This window comes from Sus scrofa, chromosome 1, assembly GCF_054392235.1.
Source record: "Sus scrofa isolate SSC_HxYL_T2T_F1_AM1 chromosome 1, Sscrofa_HxYL_maternal_Yorkshire_Landrace_v2.0, whole genome shotgun sequence".
Taxonomy (NCBI): domain Eukaryota; kingdom Metazoa; phylum Chordata; class Mammalia; order Artiodactyla; family Suidae; genus Sus; species Sus scrofa.
Genome location: NC_139383.1, coordinates 239,995,298 through 240,011,716, shown reverse-complemented (window position 1 = coordinate 240,011,716; position 16,419 = coordinate 239,995,298). Strand labels below are relative to the sequence as shown.

Sequence of the window (16,419 nt, the reverse complement as noted above, 5' to 3'; positions counted from 1 at the left end):
TATTTTGTAGATATGTAATTAAAATATCATTTACTATTGCACCTTGTAGAGACAAGTGTATTTTGAATGTTTCACGTTATTCCTGGATGCCCTTGGAAAGCTTATAGAGCAAGGGATGGCTTTCAACACTTGATGGGTAAGGTAACTTTGTTCTTTAGGACTCCAACATTTTTATGTCCTTTTTAAGGCACTTAGATAGTTTCATATTATAACATGCATTTTTTTTTTCCTGTGTTTCTCACTAGACTATCAGCTTGAAGAGGGAATGAAGGCCTCATAGCTTAGTATATACGAGTCTCCGAGTTTATTTATGGAAGTAATTCTTGTTTTCTCTCTGGCACTCTGAAAAATGAGTCAGTGTTGTGCAGAAGGTTGATGCTGTGGGTTTGAGTTTCACCCAAACCCTTGACTAGTTGTGAATCTTGCAACAGAAATTTTGTCTCTATAGGTCTTCCTGGTTTTTGTGGGGGTCAAATTAAATAAAGCCATTTTTAAAACTCTGCCAGCATCAAAACATTGTAGTCTCAGAATAATATATTCTTTTCTAAAATGAAAAGGGATCATACAATTCAGGCCTCAGGGAATGTTTCTGGAAATTTCTAGAAGTGGGGATGCAAAATTATTGTCTGACATTTGGCCTTGAAAAAGCAACAAGTGTTGGGGGCAGGGGGACCCAATAATGGCCTTTTAGACTTGCAAGAAAATCCTTCAGTAACAGGACAAAGTTCCTTCTAAATCCCTTGTAGGTAGAGTGGGAAGGAACTGCTACCATTCCCAGGGCCCAGACTTGACTTCTCAGACTTAGTGATGCTGCATAACTGCATCATTCTTACCCAAGAATTGACTCTGGTCCAGATCTTACCTCTCATGATGAAGAGGAGATATGATTATATGGATTACAGTCCCATTTCTAGTGCCAAGTTGTTCCAGTGGGCCACAGTGAAATTAAGTTCATCTTGGCTAGGCCCTGCTTAATTTGTCAGTGGCTCCAAGGTATTCTGCTGAGAATCTCAGATTTTATGGGTGTGCAACATAAATAATTGTGGAAATGGATGTCAACCAGGGAGAATTATACTTTGTTACTGAGGCATACTGAGTTTGGGACCCAGAGCCCAGCTTGGGCCAAGTGAAGCCGGGGTGCAGCTGGCCTTTGTGCTCCCACTGCCATTGTGTCTTAGATCAAAGGAGGGAGCACAGAACTGGTCAAGCCACTGTTTAAAATCGCATCCAGTTTTCTCCATAAATGTCAAGCTGCTCTCTGTCATTGCCCTTTGTGTGAAGCTGAATGATAATATGAAAACAGTTAAGAATGGATGCCCATTTATATTTTAGAGGCATGATATTCTTACTACAGAAGGATAAGGTGCTAAACATTTCCATACTCAGATGTGCCTTCATTGTTGATCCTTTAATGGAGAAATTTTACTTGGTAAAAATGTCAGTTCTTCTTGACTAATCCATCAGATGTTGAATCACTGTCCTTTGTAGCAATGGACTAGTTGGATTAAAACCATTGCAAAAAATTCCTGGTTCCTTGAACGACTCCTGAGTGGCAAGTTCACTGGTACATTCCTCCTGCTCTTGTTCCATCTGCTTAGTGAAGCCTTAGCCATCTTCCAAAAATCATTGCTAGTTTCAACTGCCCTAGAAACTCACCCTGACCAATCCAATTCAAAGGAATTTCTGCCTGTTTGAACCTAGTGTCTCATTCATCTGAGATTTAGAATTCACTGTTTAGTGTTAATTGTCTTGCCATTGAATTTTATTTTTATTACTGAGTCTGGTAATGTAATCCCAATCTATTTCAAGTCTGTATGCCTCAGTCTTCTCTTTCATTAACGGGATAATATGTGTACTTCTGCTCTACAGTTTTTTTTTTTTTTGTCTTTTTAGGGCCGCACCTGCAGCATATGGAGGTTCCCAGGCTAGGGGTCTAATCAGAGCTACAGCTGCTGGCCTTTGCCAGAGCCACAGCAATGTGGGATCCGAGTCGCATCTGTGACCTACACCACAGCTCACAGCAACACTGAATCCTTAACCCACTGAACGAGGCCAGGGATTGAACTGCAACCTCATGGTTACTAGTCGGATTCGTTTCTACTGCATCATGATGGGAACTCCTGCTCTAGAGTTTTTAATGAGAACTAAGAGGATATATTTATATCAATATGTATATATTCTATATTCCCATGTTGTGTAGTACAAAGTAAGTGGTCAATAAAAGTAGTTTCTCCCATCCCCATAATGAGACTTCATGGCAGCAGAGACTCATATTTTCTTGTATGCCTAGACCTTTAAAGCTAATTGGAACTCAATATGTGTGTCAGTGCTCTTGATTTCTCATTTTCTTTTGCAAAAGGTTCAGGACCCTGAACCTTTAAAGTGCCCACTTCAAGCAGGATTCACAAAGACTGTAATCCATGGTTGTTTTTTGCTCACTATCCAGTGCCATTCTGTGGCATTTTCTGGAAATGGGCTTTAAACAAAGCCATCTTGTAGGCATCCAGGGAGATAGCCACTGACCATGGCACACAGGGCATCAGCCCACTGAACAAGGCCATCTTCTGTAGAAGCTTTCACACTCTGCATCTCCTAGTGCCAGGCCCTCTGGTCTTCACCCTTCCATACATCCACCATCCACTGCATCCACTAGTGGGCGTGCTTTAGTCCATATCTTGGGGGAACCCAGGGAAAGAGCAGGCCCAGATGGCTCTTCACTGGGATGGCATCTGTACAATGGAATAGAAACTGCACCAAGCTTCTCTAGATATTTGTTCACTGTCTGCTTACTAAAAATGGGATTTAGCTTACATTCATGAGCAAGTCCAAACCGTTCCTTTCTTCTATTGCTTTACTTTCTCTTTCTCAATTCACACCTCTGCTCACCCTTTCCTCCTCACTTTAGATGCTTCATACTCCACCCTTTCCTCCATTTTCAGCTTCTCTGTGGAAACAGAAGTTTCTCATGACCTCACCCTTTCAGAGATATTTGCCCATGGGTATGAACAGATCAAATAAACAGGAACTTAGGTTAATTTAATAGAAAAAATAAAATATGGAATAACATTGATTTTGGCCAGTATCAATTACAACCATTCTACTATATTTTACAAAAAAACAACTGAACATTTTACACATGTACAGTATTTTTCAGTAAAAGTGGGTTTGGATTTAACAATGGATCACTAATGAAAAATAGACAAAAGAAAACAGAAGATAGGACTTTTGTCTCTAGAAGGTTAGAGCATTTGTTAAGTCTCCAAACTTTGTACTAACCATTACATATATCTCATTATGAATATATATATTTATACATAATATATAACATTAACTTAAACTTTGAAAGCATTATGTTCTAGTTAATAATATTCTGTAGATAAACGAGGCAGTAACACACTAGTAGTTAAACCAGTATTTCCACGATGTGTGCCTGCATGGTCAGTGAGAAATGGAACACATTGGTGGACCCCAATGAATTTGGCTGTCAGATTAATGGTTATTTATCTAAGAACACAGACATCATCTAAATTTTTCCCTTCATAGTAACATTGTGCCTCAAATATTATGGGCTGGTTCATTTAAATGGATTCCTTTGCAGGCAAATCTTGTTTCGCCATCTGTTTGAGCTTGCTTTAGGCTTGGGCTTGCTTTAGGCTCACACGTGCTTTTGTTCACAAAGAGACTGTGCCTTTGTAATGTAAGACTCTACATAGCATACCCAGGACTAATTTGCTTTCTTTGGGTCAGAAGGGCCTGCAGTGTTATGAACAGGAAAACTACCCAGCAAAATTGGTCGATTCCCTATTTACCTATGAATCATTATGTGACTCCATAGCACTGCAACGTTATCACTAAGGTGAGTAGGTTTTTTTCTCATTATTTACCTTGGGTTCCATGTTAACTCTGATGTCTAGGAATGAAGATTTTCAGAGTAGGCTAGTTAGCTGTGTGTATGGGGACCTGAGCCTTCGCTTCCCAAGATAACCTATATTGACATCATTTATCTTCTCATCTGGAAGGCCAGTGATGTCTTGGAAGTGAGGCTGTCAGAAGCCTACAAGACGGCTGGTCACTCTTACAGCAAATGAAGTCACCAATAGAGCTTTGCTATGAAACATGGTATTTGTCTCTCCTCCTCTAAACAGAGAAACTCAGATCTCTTTACAGCTCTATCAGGCTTCCTCATTTCTGGCCACTTATCCATACATTCTTCCCATAATTCAGTCGGCTACATTCCAGGATGCATTTGACGAGTCACAGAAAAAACAGTGAAGGTATTTCCAAGAAAACAGATGATCTGATTGACATTCAGTGGACAGGTGCATCATAGCATGGTTACAGAGGGACAGAGGAGTGGGAAAACTACAGAACCAGGAGGGGTACAATCATGCTGCCCATATTCCATTTCCAGTTTTATTTTCTTAAAATGACAAGATGAAAAAACTTCTAATAAGCACCATTGAAAAATGTTGCCCAGCCAACTTGGGCACGAGCTTAAATATTATTTAAATAAATTCCATTTCTTAAAAAATACAGGACCTTCTAGAAACTTTGGAATCCAGGAAGAAATTTCCTTCATCATATCCAAAATGCTTCCCACTACAACACATGGAATTTCTGATGGCCTTTGAAACAAATGCTATGGAGATAATGGCTAAATAGCACCAAGAGATTGTGCAGGGTCTATAAGTGAACGAACACTCTGGATTTGGGGCAGCTGGATCAGTCTCAGCTGTTTTGTGAATCTTTGCATTCTCTCCATCACCAGTTTGACTATGCAGAGCAATCCCATTTGACCAGCTGTATGTAAAATGACCAAATTGACCATGGAAATGCCAATAGCAGCAAGTCTCTCTGATGAAACCAGTGGAGTGGACTTATCAAGTGAGCATAATGCCAAAACCAGCACATAATGTGTGAAGTATATTTTAGGTGGAAAGTGTCAATGTTCAACTGTGAAAACCCTAGAAAAACGACACTGAACACAACTCTGTGGGATGTTCTTAATGCCCTTTGGTCCAGTTTTCTGCCATTTCCCCCAGCAGTGGACTCAACCATGAAAAATGATGGATGCAAGAGCTTTCTGTTTCATTTTGATCTATGTCTGCTCTTGTGATGTTTTTGAAAGGTATATTTAGGTGTTTGAAAGGGGAAACAAGCAAGTAAATGCAAAAGGAAAAAATAAAAAAGGACCTTCAAAACCAGGGCAGGAAATCAAATCATTACTTTAACGTCAAATTTTGGCATCAAATGCTTTGGTCATACAATACTGTCTCTGTGGTTCTGGCTGTTTAGCACTAAACACCCAGTTATAAAAGGTAGGCTTGTTGTAGGTTTATTTTTTTCTTTCCATTTAAGTTCTGACAAAACAGTTCACCATCTCCCTGCACAAATTTGAGAGAGAAAAAGAGAGCAAGAAAGAGAGAGATGGCTTGCTTTTTTTTTTTTTCTGCTTGTTTTTTTTTTTTTTTTCTTTTTAATAATATGGAGTAATCTATAAGTCTACAGGAACAAAGACATCTAGGATGGCAGCTTAGCCTTGGAATGTACATGTTTTGCAGCAAAGTTGTTGAAGAACCTTCCGTTGGCACAGATTGTTCTTTTTCACTAGCATACAGAAGCCTCCTTCCGCCCAGGACTCTTCCGTTGCTTTTCCAGGAAGTCAGCAAGAGAGAGGGGAAGTTGAGGACGAGAGCAGCATGATGGACACACATGGCAGAAGGTTGTGATTGGCCAGAGAGGCAGATGAGGGGGATTGGAAGAGATCATTCAGGAGCAGTCAACAGGGAGGAAATTTGGTCCACCCCAAGTGATTTCAGTCAACAGCATTGTTTTTCAAGGAGAGAGATTGCAGTCCAACGGTAAATGTGATTGAGATCCATTTATGAAAGGAAAAAAAAAAAGATTAGAAAAAGAATAAATTAGAAATCAATAATAATATAAGCCAGGAATTTTTCTTTAAGGAATTACCTAGAGCAGAGCATATATAGTCATTTATTCTATATTTCATTGACTCCAAGACACCGGATATCAGATGCACCACTACTAATAGCTTATTTCTAATAATAGTAATGCACCATTACCATTATTATTACTAATAATAGTAATGCAGCATTACTACTAGGAAAAAAATTGATTATTATATAGTGACACAATAGTCTCTTACTAGTTAGAATATTAGTTTTACGCTTATTGAAAGTATTTAAAATTATATAACATGCTATTTTGTTTCTGGGATTATGTAATAATTAACTCTTCCTTTGAATATTGACTCACAGCTGAATTTTTTGAAGCTGTTATGAACTGCAATTAAATGCAACAAATGTAGGCATGATTTCGTGCTTAACTCAGTTGGCGAGACATATCTGTGACTAAGTCACAGGCAGTGACAACTCTGTCACATCAACCTGCTGATCAAAAGCAGTTGTAAGCTGCCATGAATTATAAGATGCATCTGATTTCACAGATGTTAAAATACATATAAAAAAGGATATCTTAGAATCACTGGAGTATGACAGTTGAAAGAAAATAAACAGCACATCCCTAAATGCAATTGCAATTTGAAAAGCCTGGTGAGCCATCAAGGAGCTCATTCTGTAACCAGCTTGAAAAATGGACTCATCACAAATTACGGTTCTTCGTTCCACTCCTGCCCAGAATCCTGACATTCCACTTTTACCAAAGTGCCATTTGGCATACATCAGCCCATGCTTCCTGTGGTTAGGGAAAGTAATTAAAGCATCACAAAACTTGCAATGCCTGGTACCAAGTACTCTGGATCTTCAGGGTTGGTCACTTAAAAAATCTCCCTTAGTTTTTTAATTGCTAACTTAAAAAATTCTGATCATAGTCAGATACAGGGGAACCATGTTTTAAAGCAAGGAGCACTTACATGGTCCCCAGGGGTGCCATCATCCCAATCATCGCACCCCAGTGTTGTAAGAATTGCCCCTGGTCATGAAAAGCCTGAACACAGAGAAGGTCTGCCCATCCCTTCTAGATCAAACATACATCAGAAAAGCTATGAAGATGCAAAGTAACCTGTGATGCTCTGTGGATATAAGACCATAAATGATGTTCTTGTTGGTGCTTTTTTTTTTTTTTTTTTTTTTTTTTTTTTTTTTATCTTGTTGGTGCTCAGATCTTCCTGATGTTTGAGATTCCTAACAGGAAGTTGCAGAATAGCTAAATCAGGCCGATAGTATTCTTTCTCAATTTTACAGGAGGGAAGTGAGACCCAGAAAAGTTCCTGAGCTGAGAGCCTAGATATGAATGACAGCATTCTGACTCCTGAATCCAAATTCTCCAACCAACAGCACTCTTTTGCCTCTTGTGAAATTTCCTGAAGAGGAGCCATTCAAAAGAAGACAAAGAATAAACCCAGGGAAATGATTTTTATCAGGGAAAACTGTTCCAAATGCCCAGTTTCTTTTTTAAGTTCCTATTTTTATAACAATCCAATGATGTTTAGAAAAATGATGGTTCAAAATTCCTTTCTACATCATTGAGATGCATGATTGCATAAAATTTAGGCACTTAGTTTTAGGGCCCTCTCGGCATGCTTTATTTATATTGAGAGTTAAAGGTTATGAAAAGTTGGGGTTGGAATAATTTAAATCATTCATTTTATAGATGGGGAAACTGAGGCTAGAAAAAGAGTTGGTATTTGCCAAATGGCTGCATATTAGAAACACTGGAAGCTTCTAAAAATATCAGTGGTGAGACCACACCCTAAGACCAATTTAAAGTGAATCTTGGGGGAAGGTCTGCAGTCCTGGCATTTTGGTCAAGAACCACTGGTTGGAGGAAAAAAAAAAAAAAGGACCACCATGTAGAAGTCTTTAGTTCTGTAACTGTTAGATAGATGCCTGTCTGTCAGAAGCCTAATGAAAGACTTGCAGATTTGATTGTGATTTACATATCAAAATTATAAATAATCCAAATCAGAGGAAAGTGGCAATAAACAGTGCATTTCCACATGATAGCCTTTTATATGGTTATTAAAAATGAAGTTTCTGAAGATGTTATAAAAACACAGGATAATGTTTGTCTAATGCAAGTACAGAAAGCAAGATACAAAACTCCATGTATAGGGTATTTTAAAGATCTGGTGAAAAGTACATACGACAAAAGACCAGAAAAAAGAAAGTATGTAGCCTTTTCCTGTTAGTATTTGATGTAAAATTCTAACTATATGACAATCTGGAAAAGACAAACCTATGAAGACAGTTAAAAAAAAAATACTGCTTTCCAGGGGTTTGGCAGAGGAGGGAAGGAAGGAGGAATAAAACAGGGTACAGAGGATTTTTAGGGCAGTGGAAGTGTTCTGTATGATACTATAATGGTGGATACGTGTCTTTATACATTTGTCCAAACTCATAGAATGTACAAGAGTGAGCCCTAATGTAAACTATAGATTTCAGTGATACTGATATGTCAATATAGTTTCATCAGCTATAACGAATACATTGCTCTGGTGCAGAAGGCTGATAATAGGGGAGCTTGTGTGTGGGGGTGGTCAGGGGATGTATGGGAACTCTGTATTTTCTCAATTTTGCTGTGAACTCAAAACTGAAGTTTTAAAGACCAAAGTTTGCTAATTAAAAAAATTAACTAGTGCCATCTTAGTCAATGGATGCTTTAGTTCTCCTTGCAATTAGAAGCCCCCAAACCAAATCCATTGAGGGTGTAAGTTCAAGATGAATGAATGCCATCACAATAGCAAGTGTGGCCTACCTGGGGCATGCTCAGTAGTTTTGTGCTTAAGTGCAAATATATTAGAGCTAAACATAGATCATAATTTGCTCAGATCACAATGAACAGTTGTACTCACCGTCCTTGCAGATGGCTCCCATTTGACACATTCCTAAGTCTAAGAGATATCCACTGGGGCAGCTGGTACAGTTCTTGAACCCTGGACCATTGCATGTCAAACAGCTGGCATCACATCTATGGGGAGAAGGTACAATTTATCATCCTTTCAGACATCAAGCACAGGAAAAGATGTGTTTGCTATCAACCTCTTAATGTCTTAAACTTAATTCTCCCTTTGAAGATGACGCAAAAATCTTTTCTTACAATTGCGAGGTTTGACAACGTTAAAAAGCAGGTAGACTGAGATTTTAGAGGGGAAAGAGCATGCGCTTGAAACCAAAATACTACTTTTGAGGTTTTAAAGTACTCCTAAGGTGCAAAAAAAAAAAAAACCCCGAAGTAAACAAAAAACCCCCACCAAAATCAGCTGGATTAAAATTGCAAAGCAGTGTCTAGAGATAAAGCTTTGAACCTTATTTTTATCATAAATGATATTATTTATGAATGCACTCAAATAAGAAACCCAGTAGCCACACAGTTGGGCTTAAGCAGTGGATCCACTTACTTTTTGCAGGATTTGAAGCCATTTTCTGAAGAGTCGAAGTAATAGCTGATACTACAGCTTTGCACACATCTCCCATCCTCCATGAAGTAGCCCTCTGTGCAGTTAATACACCCATCAGCGCCTGCTCCTGAAAAGCAAGACAAATCCAGGAGACAAGAGACAAGACCTCAGAAGGGGCTGCATGAAGGGTTGCTTCTTGCACAGTTAGTGAAAACAGAATTAATAGACTGTAATTTTAAGAATTATTATCTTTGTGCTTTTCCTTGCATTAAAATGCTCCAGTTTTAGAGCATTCGCCAAAAAATATCAGATCTCTTTGTCAAGAGAAGGAGGCATCACTGGGATATTTAAGTTTTAAATGAGGAGATGCTGCTGAGGACTGATATCTGATGAGAATATGGGCATGGCTATCAGAAGGGACGTGTGCTCCTCCAGCATTTAGTTTAAAATATCAAGTGGGTTTGCCTGAGTGATGGATGAAGACAGATAAACAAAGCCAAACCAGAGCCAGAAAAATAAACAAGAGGACTGGGGGAGAAGGTACCAGCACAGGTGGCGCAGAAGCGGTGGCAAGGCTGGCAGTCCTGGCCGTTGAAGTACCGTCCATCATCACAGGCAACAGAACACCGGGATCCCTGCAGGCTAAAGGCACAGACGCAGACTGCTGTGACCAGGCAGAAAGGTAAGACTCCCCAACTACCTGAATAACAAATACAGCCCCCCTAACCCCCACTGCCCTGGGACAAATGGATTTGTCAAAGCTTCAAAGCAGGGGAAATAGCTCTTGTACCCTCTTTCTTCCCCCTCCCAATGCCTGTAATGCTTCTCTGTGTCTATAATGGTTATCTTTGGGGAGATTCTCTTAACTATTAGACTGGCTGACAAATTTCTTCTTTACTCCACAGCTTATAGTCTGGAGGGTTTGTGTGTGTGTGTGTGTGTGTGTGTGTGTGTGTGTGTGTGTGTGTGTGTGTGTGTACGTGCGCTTTTTAGGGCTACACCGGAAGCACATGGAGGTTTCCAAGCTAGGGGTCTAATAGCAGCTACAGCTGCCGACCTATGCCACAGTCACACCAATGCCAGATCTGAGCCGTGTCTTTGACCTATACCACAGCTCATGGCAATGCTGGATCTTTCACCCACTGAGCGAGGCCAGGGATCGAACCCCGCAACCTCATGGTTCCTAGTCGGATTTGTTTCCGATGCACCACGACAGGAACTCCTAATCTGGAGGTTTTAAAAAGTATTATATTCACCCAAACAATCACCTTATTTAACAATATGCCTACCAATTCCCTGACAGACTAACTAGACGAACTACACATTAAAATTCAGTCGTTTTGTAACTATAAATGTAGTAGGAACACAAGTAAAATGAATTACAAATGAATAAAAGGGCACAACTATTCCTGCCCAATACCCACAAGCTCCCAGGAATAGCTTTTTTTGTTTGTTTTTAAGTGTTTCTGATTTTAGTTCTTCTCTTGGTTCCTATCAAAACAACAGAATTCTAATATCTTTTTGCCTCTGTTAATTGAAATATTAATTTTTAACTCTATGAAAAATTAGGCAAAATTATCTACTCAAACTGTTCCTTCTCCAAACATCTCAACTCTTCTTAGTTATAGTATTATTTGGTGTTTTTAGGTGTTAGCTGCACCATATTTTCTCTAAATATGTTATGTAATGAGTTGCTAAAATGTCAAATAAGAATGGGTATTTTTTTCTTTCTCCTAATTTTCTATCAGCTATGAAATTTTTCAGTCTACAGATTAAAAAACATTTTTTTATTAAAGTATAATTGATTTAGTGATGTGTCAATTACTGCTGTACAGCAAAGTGACCCAGTCATACATATACAGATTCTTAAAAATAAATACATAGAATTTACAACATTTAATAGACAGCTCTACTCACTGAATAACTCAACAGTGTGATTTACCATAATCCCATGTCACCAGATAGACAATACTAGAAAATGGGTATCTGAAGAGCAGGTCAAATAGTTTCTATTATCTTACTTTCCATATTGCTCCAATCCATATTTACTTGACTTTGCTTTATATACAGAGCATGCTTTTAAAAAGTAAAATTTATTTTTTCCTATGCTCATTAAAGAAATTTGGAAAGAACAAAACAGAAGTAGATGAAAAAGAATCCCAAACAGTCCTGTGCACATTTTAATCTAGTTCCTTCTAGTATTTTATGCATAGATATTTTTCAGTTTGTTTTTAGCCACAGTTAAAGATTTACAGATCCTCTGAGGCAACATGGTCAACCCTCAAAGCCCCTAAGGAAAATGCAGGGTGCTTCATTCATATGTCTTGTCACTGGCCAGAGAGAGCTGTCATTTAAAAAGCCAATAAAAGAAAATCCTTTCTCTTTCTGTAGAGCTGGGAAAAGAAGAGAGTGCATCAAATGAACCTTCTGGGGTGGAAAGAGGACCACTGAAAAACTTCTCAAAGTTTTTAAGAAGCTGCCTCGTTTTCTAAAAAAGGATCTTCCTTCTGAGGTTGGCACTCACTTCAGCAGGACACTGCACTGTGTGGGGAGGGAAGGCACTAAATGGGATGTGAAGCAGAGAGCAGGCACTGTGAACTCGGTACTTTCTGCTGCTTCCAAAATGCAGGGCTGGTGAGGCTAATGAACCTGGTACCATGAACACCTGAGTTCTTTCTGTGACAAGTCAGCCAGGTTAGACCTGTGCTGTCCCACATGCACTAGCACTCGTGGCTCCAGAGCACTTGAAATGTGGCTGGTGTGGCCAAGGAACAAAATTAAAAATTTTCTTTTTGTTAATTTCATTCTAAATTTTATAAATTGATGTTTGATTTGGTTATGGGCAGACTCCTGAGTAAGTGTGGAACTTGGCTATATAAAGTCTACTTCTTGATCTAAATTTTATAAAATCTAAACACAGATGACATATTTCTCATAAAAAATTGTCTGACTTGAAATGTGCTTTAGGGGTAAAATACATACGTGATTTCAAAGATTGGTTACTACAAACAAAAAAGAATGTAAAATATGGTCTTATATTGATTACATGTTGAAATAATATTTTATTTCTTTTAAAGTGGCTAATGGTATATTTAAAATGAATATATTTTCTGTATTTCTTAGGGAACATTTTACAGAGAAAATAATCTTATTTTGCATGCACCAGTTCTGTGTCAGATACTGGAATAAGTGCTTTGAAAATATTACTAGAGCTCGGGGTTGAATCGGACCTACAACTGCTGCTCTATGCCATAGCTACAGCAATGCCAGGTCCGAGCTGTGTCTGTGACCTGCACCACTATAGCTCACGACAATGATGGGTCATTAACCCACTGATCGAGGCCAGGGATTGAACCTGCAACCTCACAGTTCCTAGTCGGATTCATTTCCACTGTGTCAAGATGGGAACTCCACTACAGTTAATTCCTATCATAATTCAGCATCATTGGGGCTCTGAGGGGCTAAGTGACTTGGCCGTGATCGCACAGCTGATAAATGTCAGAGAAAGATGTGAGTCCACATTTATCTTGCTTTTTATTTTAACAATCTGCTCCTTCTCCAAGAAGAATTAGGAAGCGGACTAGAATAATTTATCAAAACCAAAGTCTTATGATAAAAGGTGCTTAAAAAACTAAAAAACTGACATCGAACGCATTTATGGGGAAAAAAAAGCCACAGATAATCTAAGTAAAAATGATGTGAAGAATCACCTTCCTAGAAACTGCCTGGACCTATATATTTGGCCTCAGATGAAAGGCGGAAATAGAGGTACTACTGATACGTAAAAGGGATGGAATGGGGCAGAATTCTAGATCTATGTAAACCCAGAGACCAACGCCTCACTCAAAGTGGGATGATCTGATCTTCTTCTAAGGAAATCAAGAGAATACCTAGTTCGTTTCAGCTGCATATTATTTTCTGAAAGAATCCATCAACTATCTGGCTTTAGCAATGAGCAAGTCCCATCCATTCAAGGAAAACATCCCCTGGTATTAAATCTATGTGCATACCATAGCACAATGGAACCAATCCTGAGGTGCTTAAGATAAGAGAATGATCGGCTATATAGAGAAATAAAAGATAAGGGAATAGTTTAGACCATCAAAGGAAAGAATCAAGGGGATTAAATATAATTCATTGGTGTTACCTACACAGTAATCCTTGACTGATGCACCGCCGGTCAAAAAGCCCAAAGAAAGTCTTTCAAATCATCATTTTCTAAAAATTTGCATTTGAGCTATCTTTTCTAAAGAGAATTTCATTTGGTTTATAAACCTTCCTTAGCCAAGATGGCATCCCATTTTTCACATAAAATGGTAGAGATAATGCAAATAGCAATCAAGTGTGTTTGAACTGGGAGTCAAACCAGGGGTGACTTTTTATAAAAGAGTTATTTATTTACTTTAAAAAAAACCTTTATACTGAGAAGTCCTTGGACTGTGTTACTTGGTGAAATCCTTCACTCTCTTACCTTAACCCCTCCCTACATTCTGTACAGTTGTCTGATTCAGTGCATGTCTTGCAGTTTTCATTGCATTTCCGGCAAAGGTTTTTCTCTGTTTAAAAAAAAAAAAAAAAAAAAAAAAAAAGTAAAAAGTTCAGAAATCAATTAGTCAACTGGATCTATAAAAGCATACGGAGATGTTTTAATGTTTACCAATGTATGCTATAGTACACATGACCTTGAGTAGAAAATTGTAAGAAAAGCCCTAGACTCAACATTTGGTATCACTTCTCAGCAAACCAAATACAGGTAGGAATTATGGTGTTGGGAATTACCTTGGCGATATCTACCATTTTGTAGATGAGAACTATGGCCCAGGCAGTTCTGAAACAGTTTACTGTTTTTTCCTTCTTCTCATTCTCTTTCCCAAGCAGGGTTTCCTAACTTCCTAAAATGAAAATCTCACCAATAAAGCTGGGGCCAGCATCACTAGTAAGTATTGAGAAGCAACACTAGCGGGTAAGGAATGGAATGGTAGACCCCATGCTCACAGCTTTAAGGATCCACTCTGATGAATTACACAAGAAAAGACCCTGCATTCAAGATTGCAAGGTAAGGGTTGATTACTTCTTGTATAGGTTAGTATAGTGCCCTGTACTTTTTAGCAGCTGTGCAATCAATGTAAATGTCATTACATTTCAGACAATAATTCTATTCTGGAGAAAAGAAATATATTTGAATGAAAAATATTCCATGAATACTGGCTTTCCTGTTAAATACCAAACACTGGCTGCTCTTGGGGAAAAAAAGTGGCAAGAATGTTTTCTTGTTTTATATATATAGTGGAAAATGATGATTTGTTATCTATTAAGGCCTTTTACCTCAGGTGAAGATTTTTGGGAGGCTTGATACCTTCTCTGAGATGCAGGTGGATTTTACCCTCAGGTATGTGTAGGACTGAATGAAGCTTTGTCCACAAGCTTCTCTTTAAAGGCTGGTGTTTTTTAGGGTTCCACAGAGAAGCACTGCTATCGTGGATCCCTTTAAGATCCTCCTGGAGGTCCACCTCCTTTCACAAGTCTGAGCCTCTATCAAGTCCTTTACAATTTTCCAGTAGTAGTTACATGGCCTCCCTCTTATCGTGTTATTGAGCCTGGTGGCTGTGGCGTAGGACCTAAATTTGAGCTCTGCTTTCAGCATTTCCATCGGGCAAGTTATCAGCCTCTGTTCTCCCATCTGCTATCTAAATATTAAAGTGATGCCTGCCTCCCAGCTTGTCTTGAGAAGTCAATGACATTATTCAAGGGAACTGCAAATATGCTGCTGGTAATCATGTTTGTACATAATCACTATGTTTTACGTAAACGGACTCATTAAAGGAGGAAATTATAATAAAAGGCAATTGCACAGAAGGAGAGAAATGCACAGACCACTTATATCAGCAAAGTAATTGTTCAAATAGCCTTCCTTAATTGTCTGCCTCTCAGGCTTTGGCAAAGGAACTTGATTGTCTCAATGATCCTGATCCTATCATATACCATCTAGAACCAAATTTCTTTTGTAAGGCTCAGCCTTTTTGATAGAATTTTGAATTCTTTCTTCCAGGAATCGTGCTTATTTCTGATCCCTTATGTCCCCTCCCCACTGTGATTTTTCTCATTCCACTATCAAGCTGCAGCTCCTGTTCCAAATTTTGGGGAAAACAAAAACTACAGAGGAATCCCTACTCATTACTCTAAAGGGAAAATTGAGAGCCCCATCTCCTTCATAGAGAAATGCCTGCCTTTGAATCAAGAGAGAGTTTTGACTTAAGAAGCAAGAGGATCCACTTGACTGGTCTTTTAAAATAACTCTTGTTCTGGAGTTCCCACTGTGGTGCAGCAGAAAAGAATCCACCTGGTTTCTATGGGGATGCGGATTCAATCCCTGGCCTTGCTCAGTGGGTTAAGGACCCAGTGGTGCTGTGAGCTGTGGTATAGGTTGCAGACGCAGCTCAGATCTGGCATTGCTGTGGCTGTGGTGTAGGCTGGAAGCTATAGATCCGATTCAGTCCTTAGCCTGGGAAATTCTATATGCCACAGGTGCGGTCCTAAAACAAAAAAACAAAGTAACTCTTGTTCTTTTAAACTTGGGTTTTCTTTTTTCTTAGGTTGGGCAGAAATAGGAAATTTGAGTGTTATACCATGGTGTGACATTCTTGCTCAGACAAATTATTGAGAACTCAGAAATAAAGCAAAATATACCTGCAGCCCTTGTCAGGGCCATAGCATAGCACTATCTAAAAGGAGGTATGCCCAAGGATTGTGGAATTCTCCAGGTAATGAACCTTTGTCTATTCACAAATGACAGCTCATTAGGGCCCAATTCTATGAAGTTACATGTTAATTTACAGATTTTTGTTTGATAAAGTTGCTAACAATTTCTGTCCATTTGGACCACCCGCCCAATTCTAATTGTATTGCTATGTAGAAAATCATTCAGTTTTGTGTCTAACTCAGCAAATGGACTTCATTTTGCCTTACCTGGTATAGACTATGATACCTGACAATCTTTGAACCCATTTGTCACCTTGGAGGTTCCTGCATTAATGGGTAAG

At 38.8% G+C, this 16,419-nt stretch overlaps 1 protein-coding gene across 4 annotated transcripts in view; it reads right to left on the bottom strand.

Annotated features, from left to right (window-relative positions):
• Window positions 1–16,419, bottom strand: part of PCSK5 (proprotein convertase subtilisin/kexin type 5) — a 454,731-nt gene that overhangs the window by 145,172 nt on the left and 293,140 nt on the right. For 3 of the 4 annotated variants that reach the window (XM_021064998.2, XM_021065005.2, XM_084988113.1), the window contains exons 17-20: window positions 13,851–13,935; window positions 9,924–10,021; window positions 9,380–9,506; window positions 8,834–8,949 (exon numbers count right to left, since the gene is read on the bottom strand). In XM_021064998.2, coding sequence (XP_020920657.2) covers window positions 8,834–8,949; window positions 9,380–9,506; window positions 9,924–10,021; window positions 13,851–13,935 — 426 coding nt within the window. Of the gene's footprint in view, window positions 1–3,015; window positions 5,650–8,833; window positions 8,950–9,379; window positions 9,507–9,923; window positions 10,022–13,850; window positions 13,936–16,419 lie in introns of those variants that run through there. The other variant, XM_021065022.2, reaches the window with a different exon arrangement.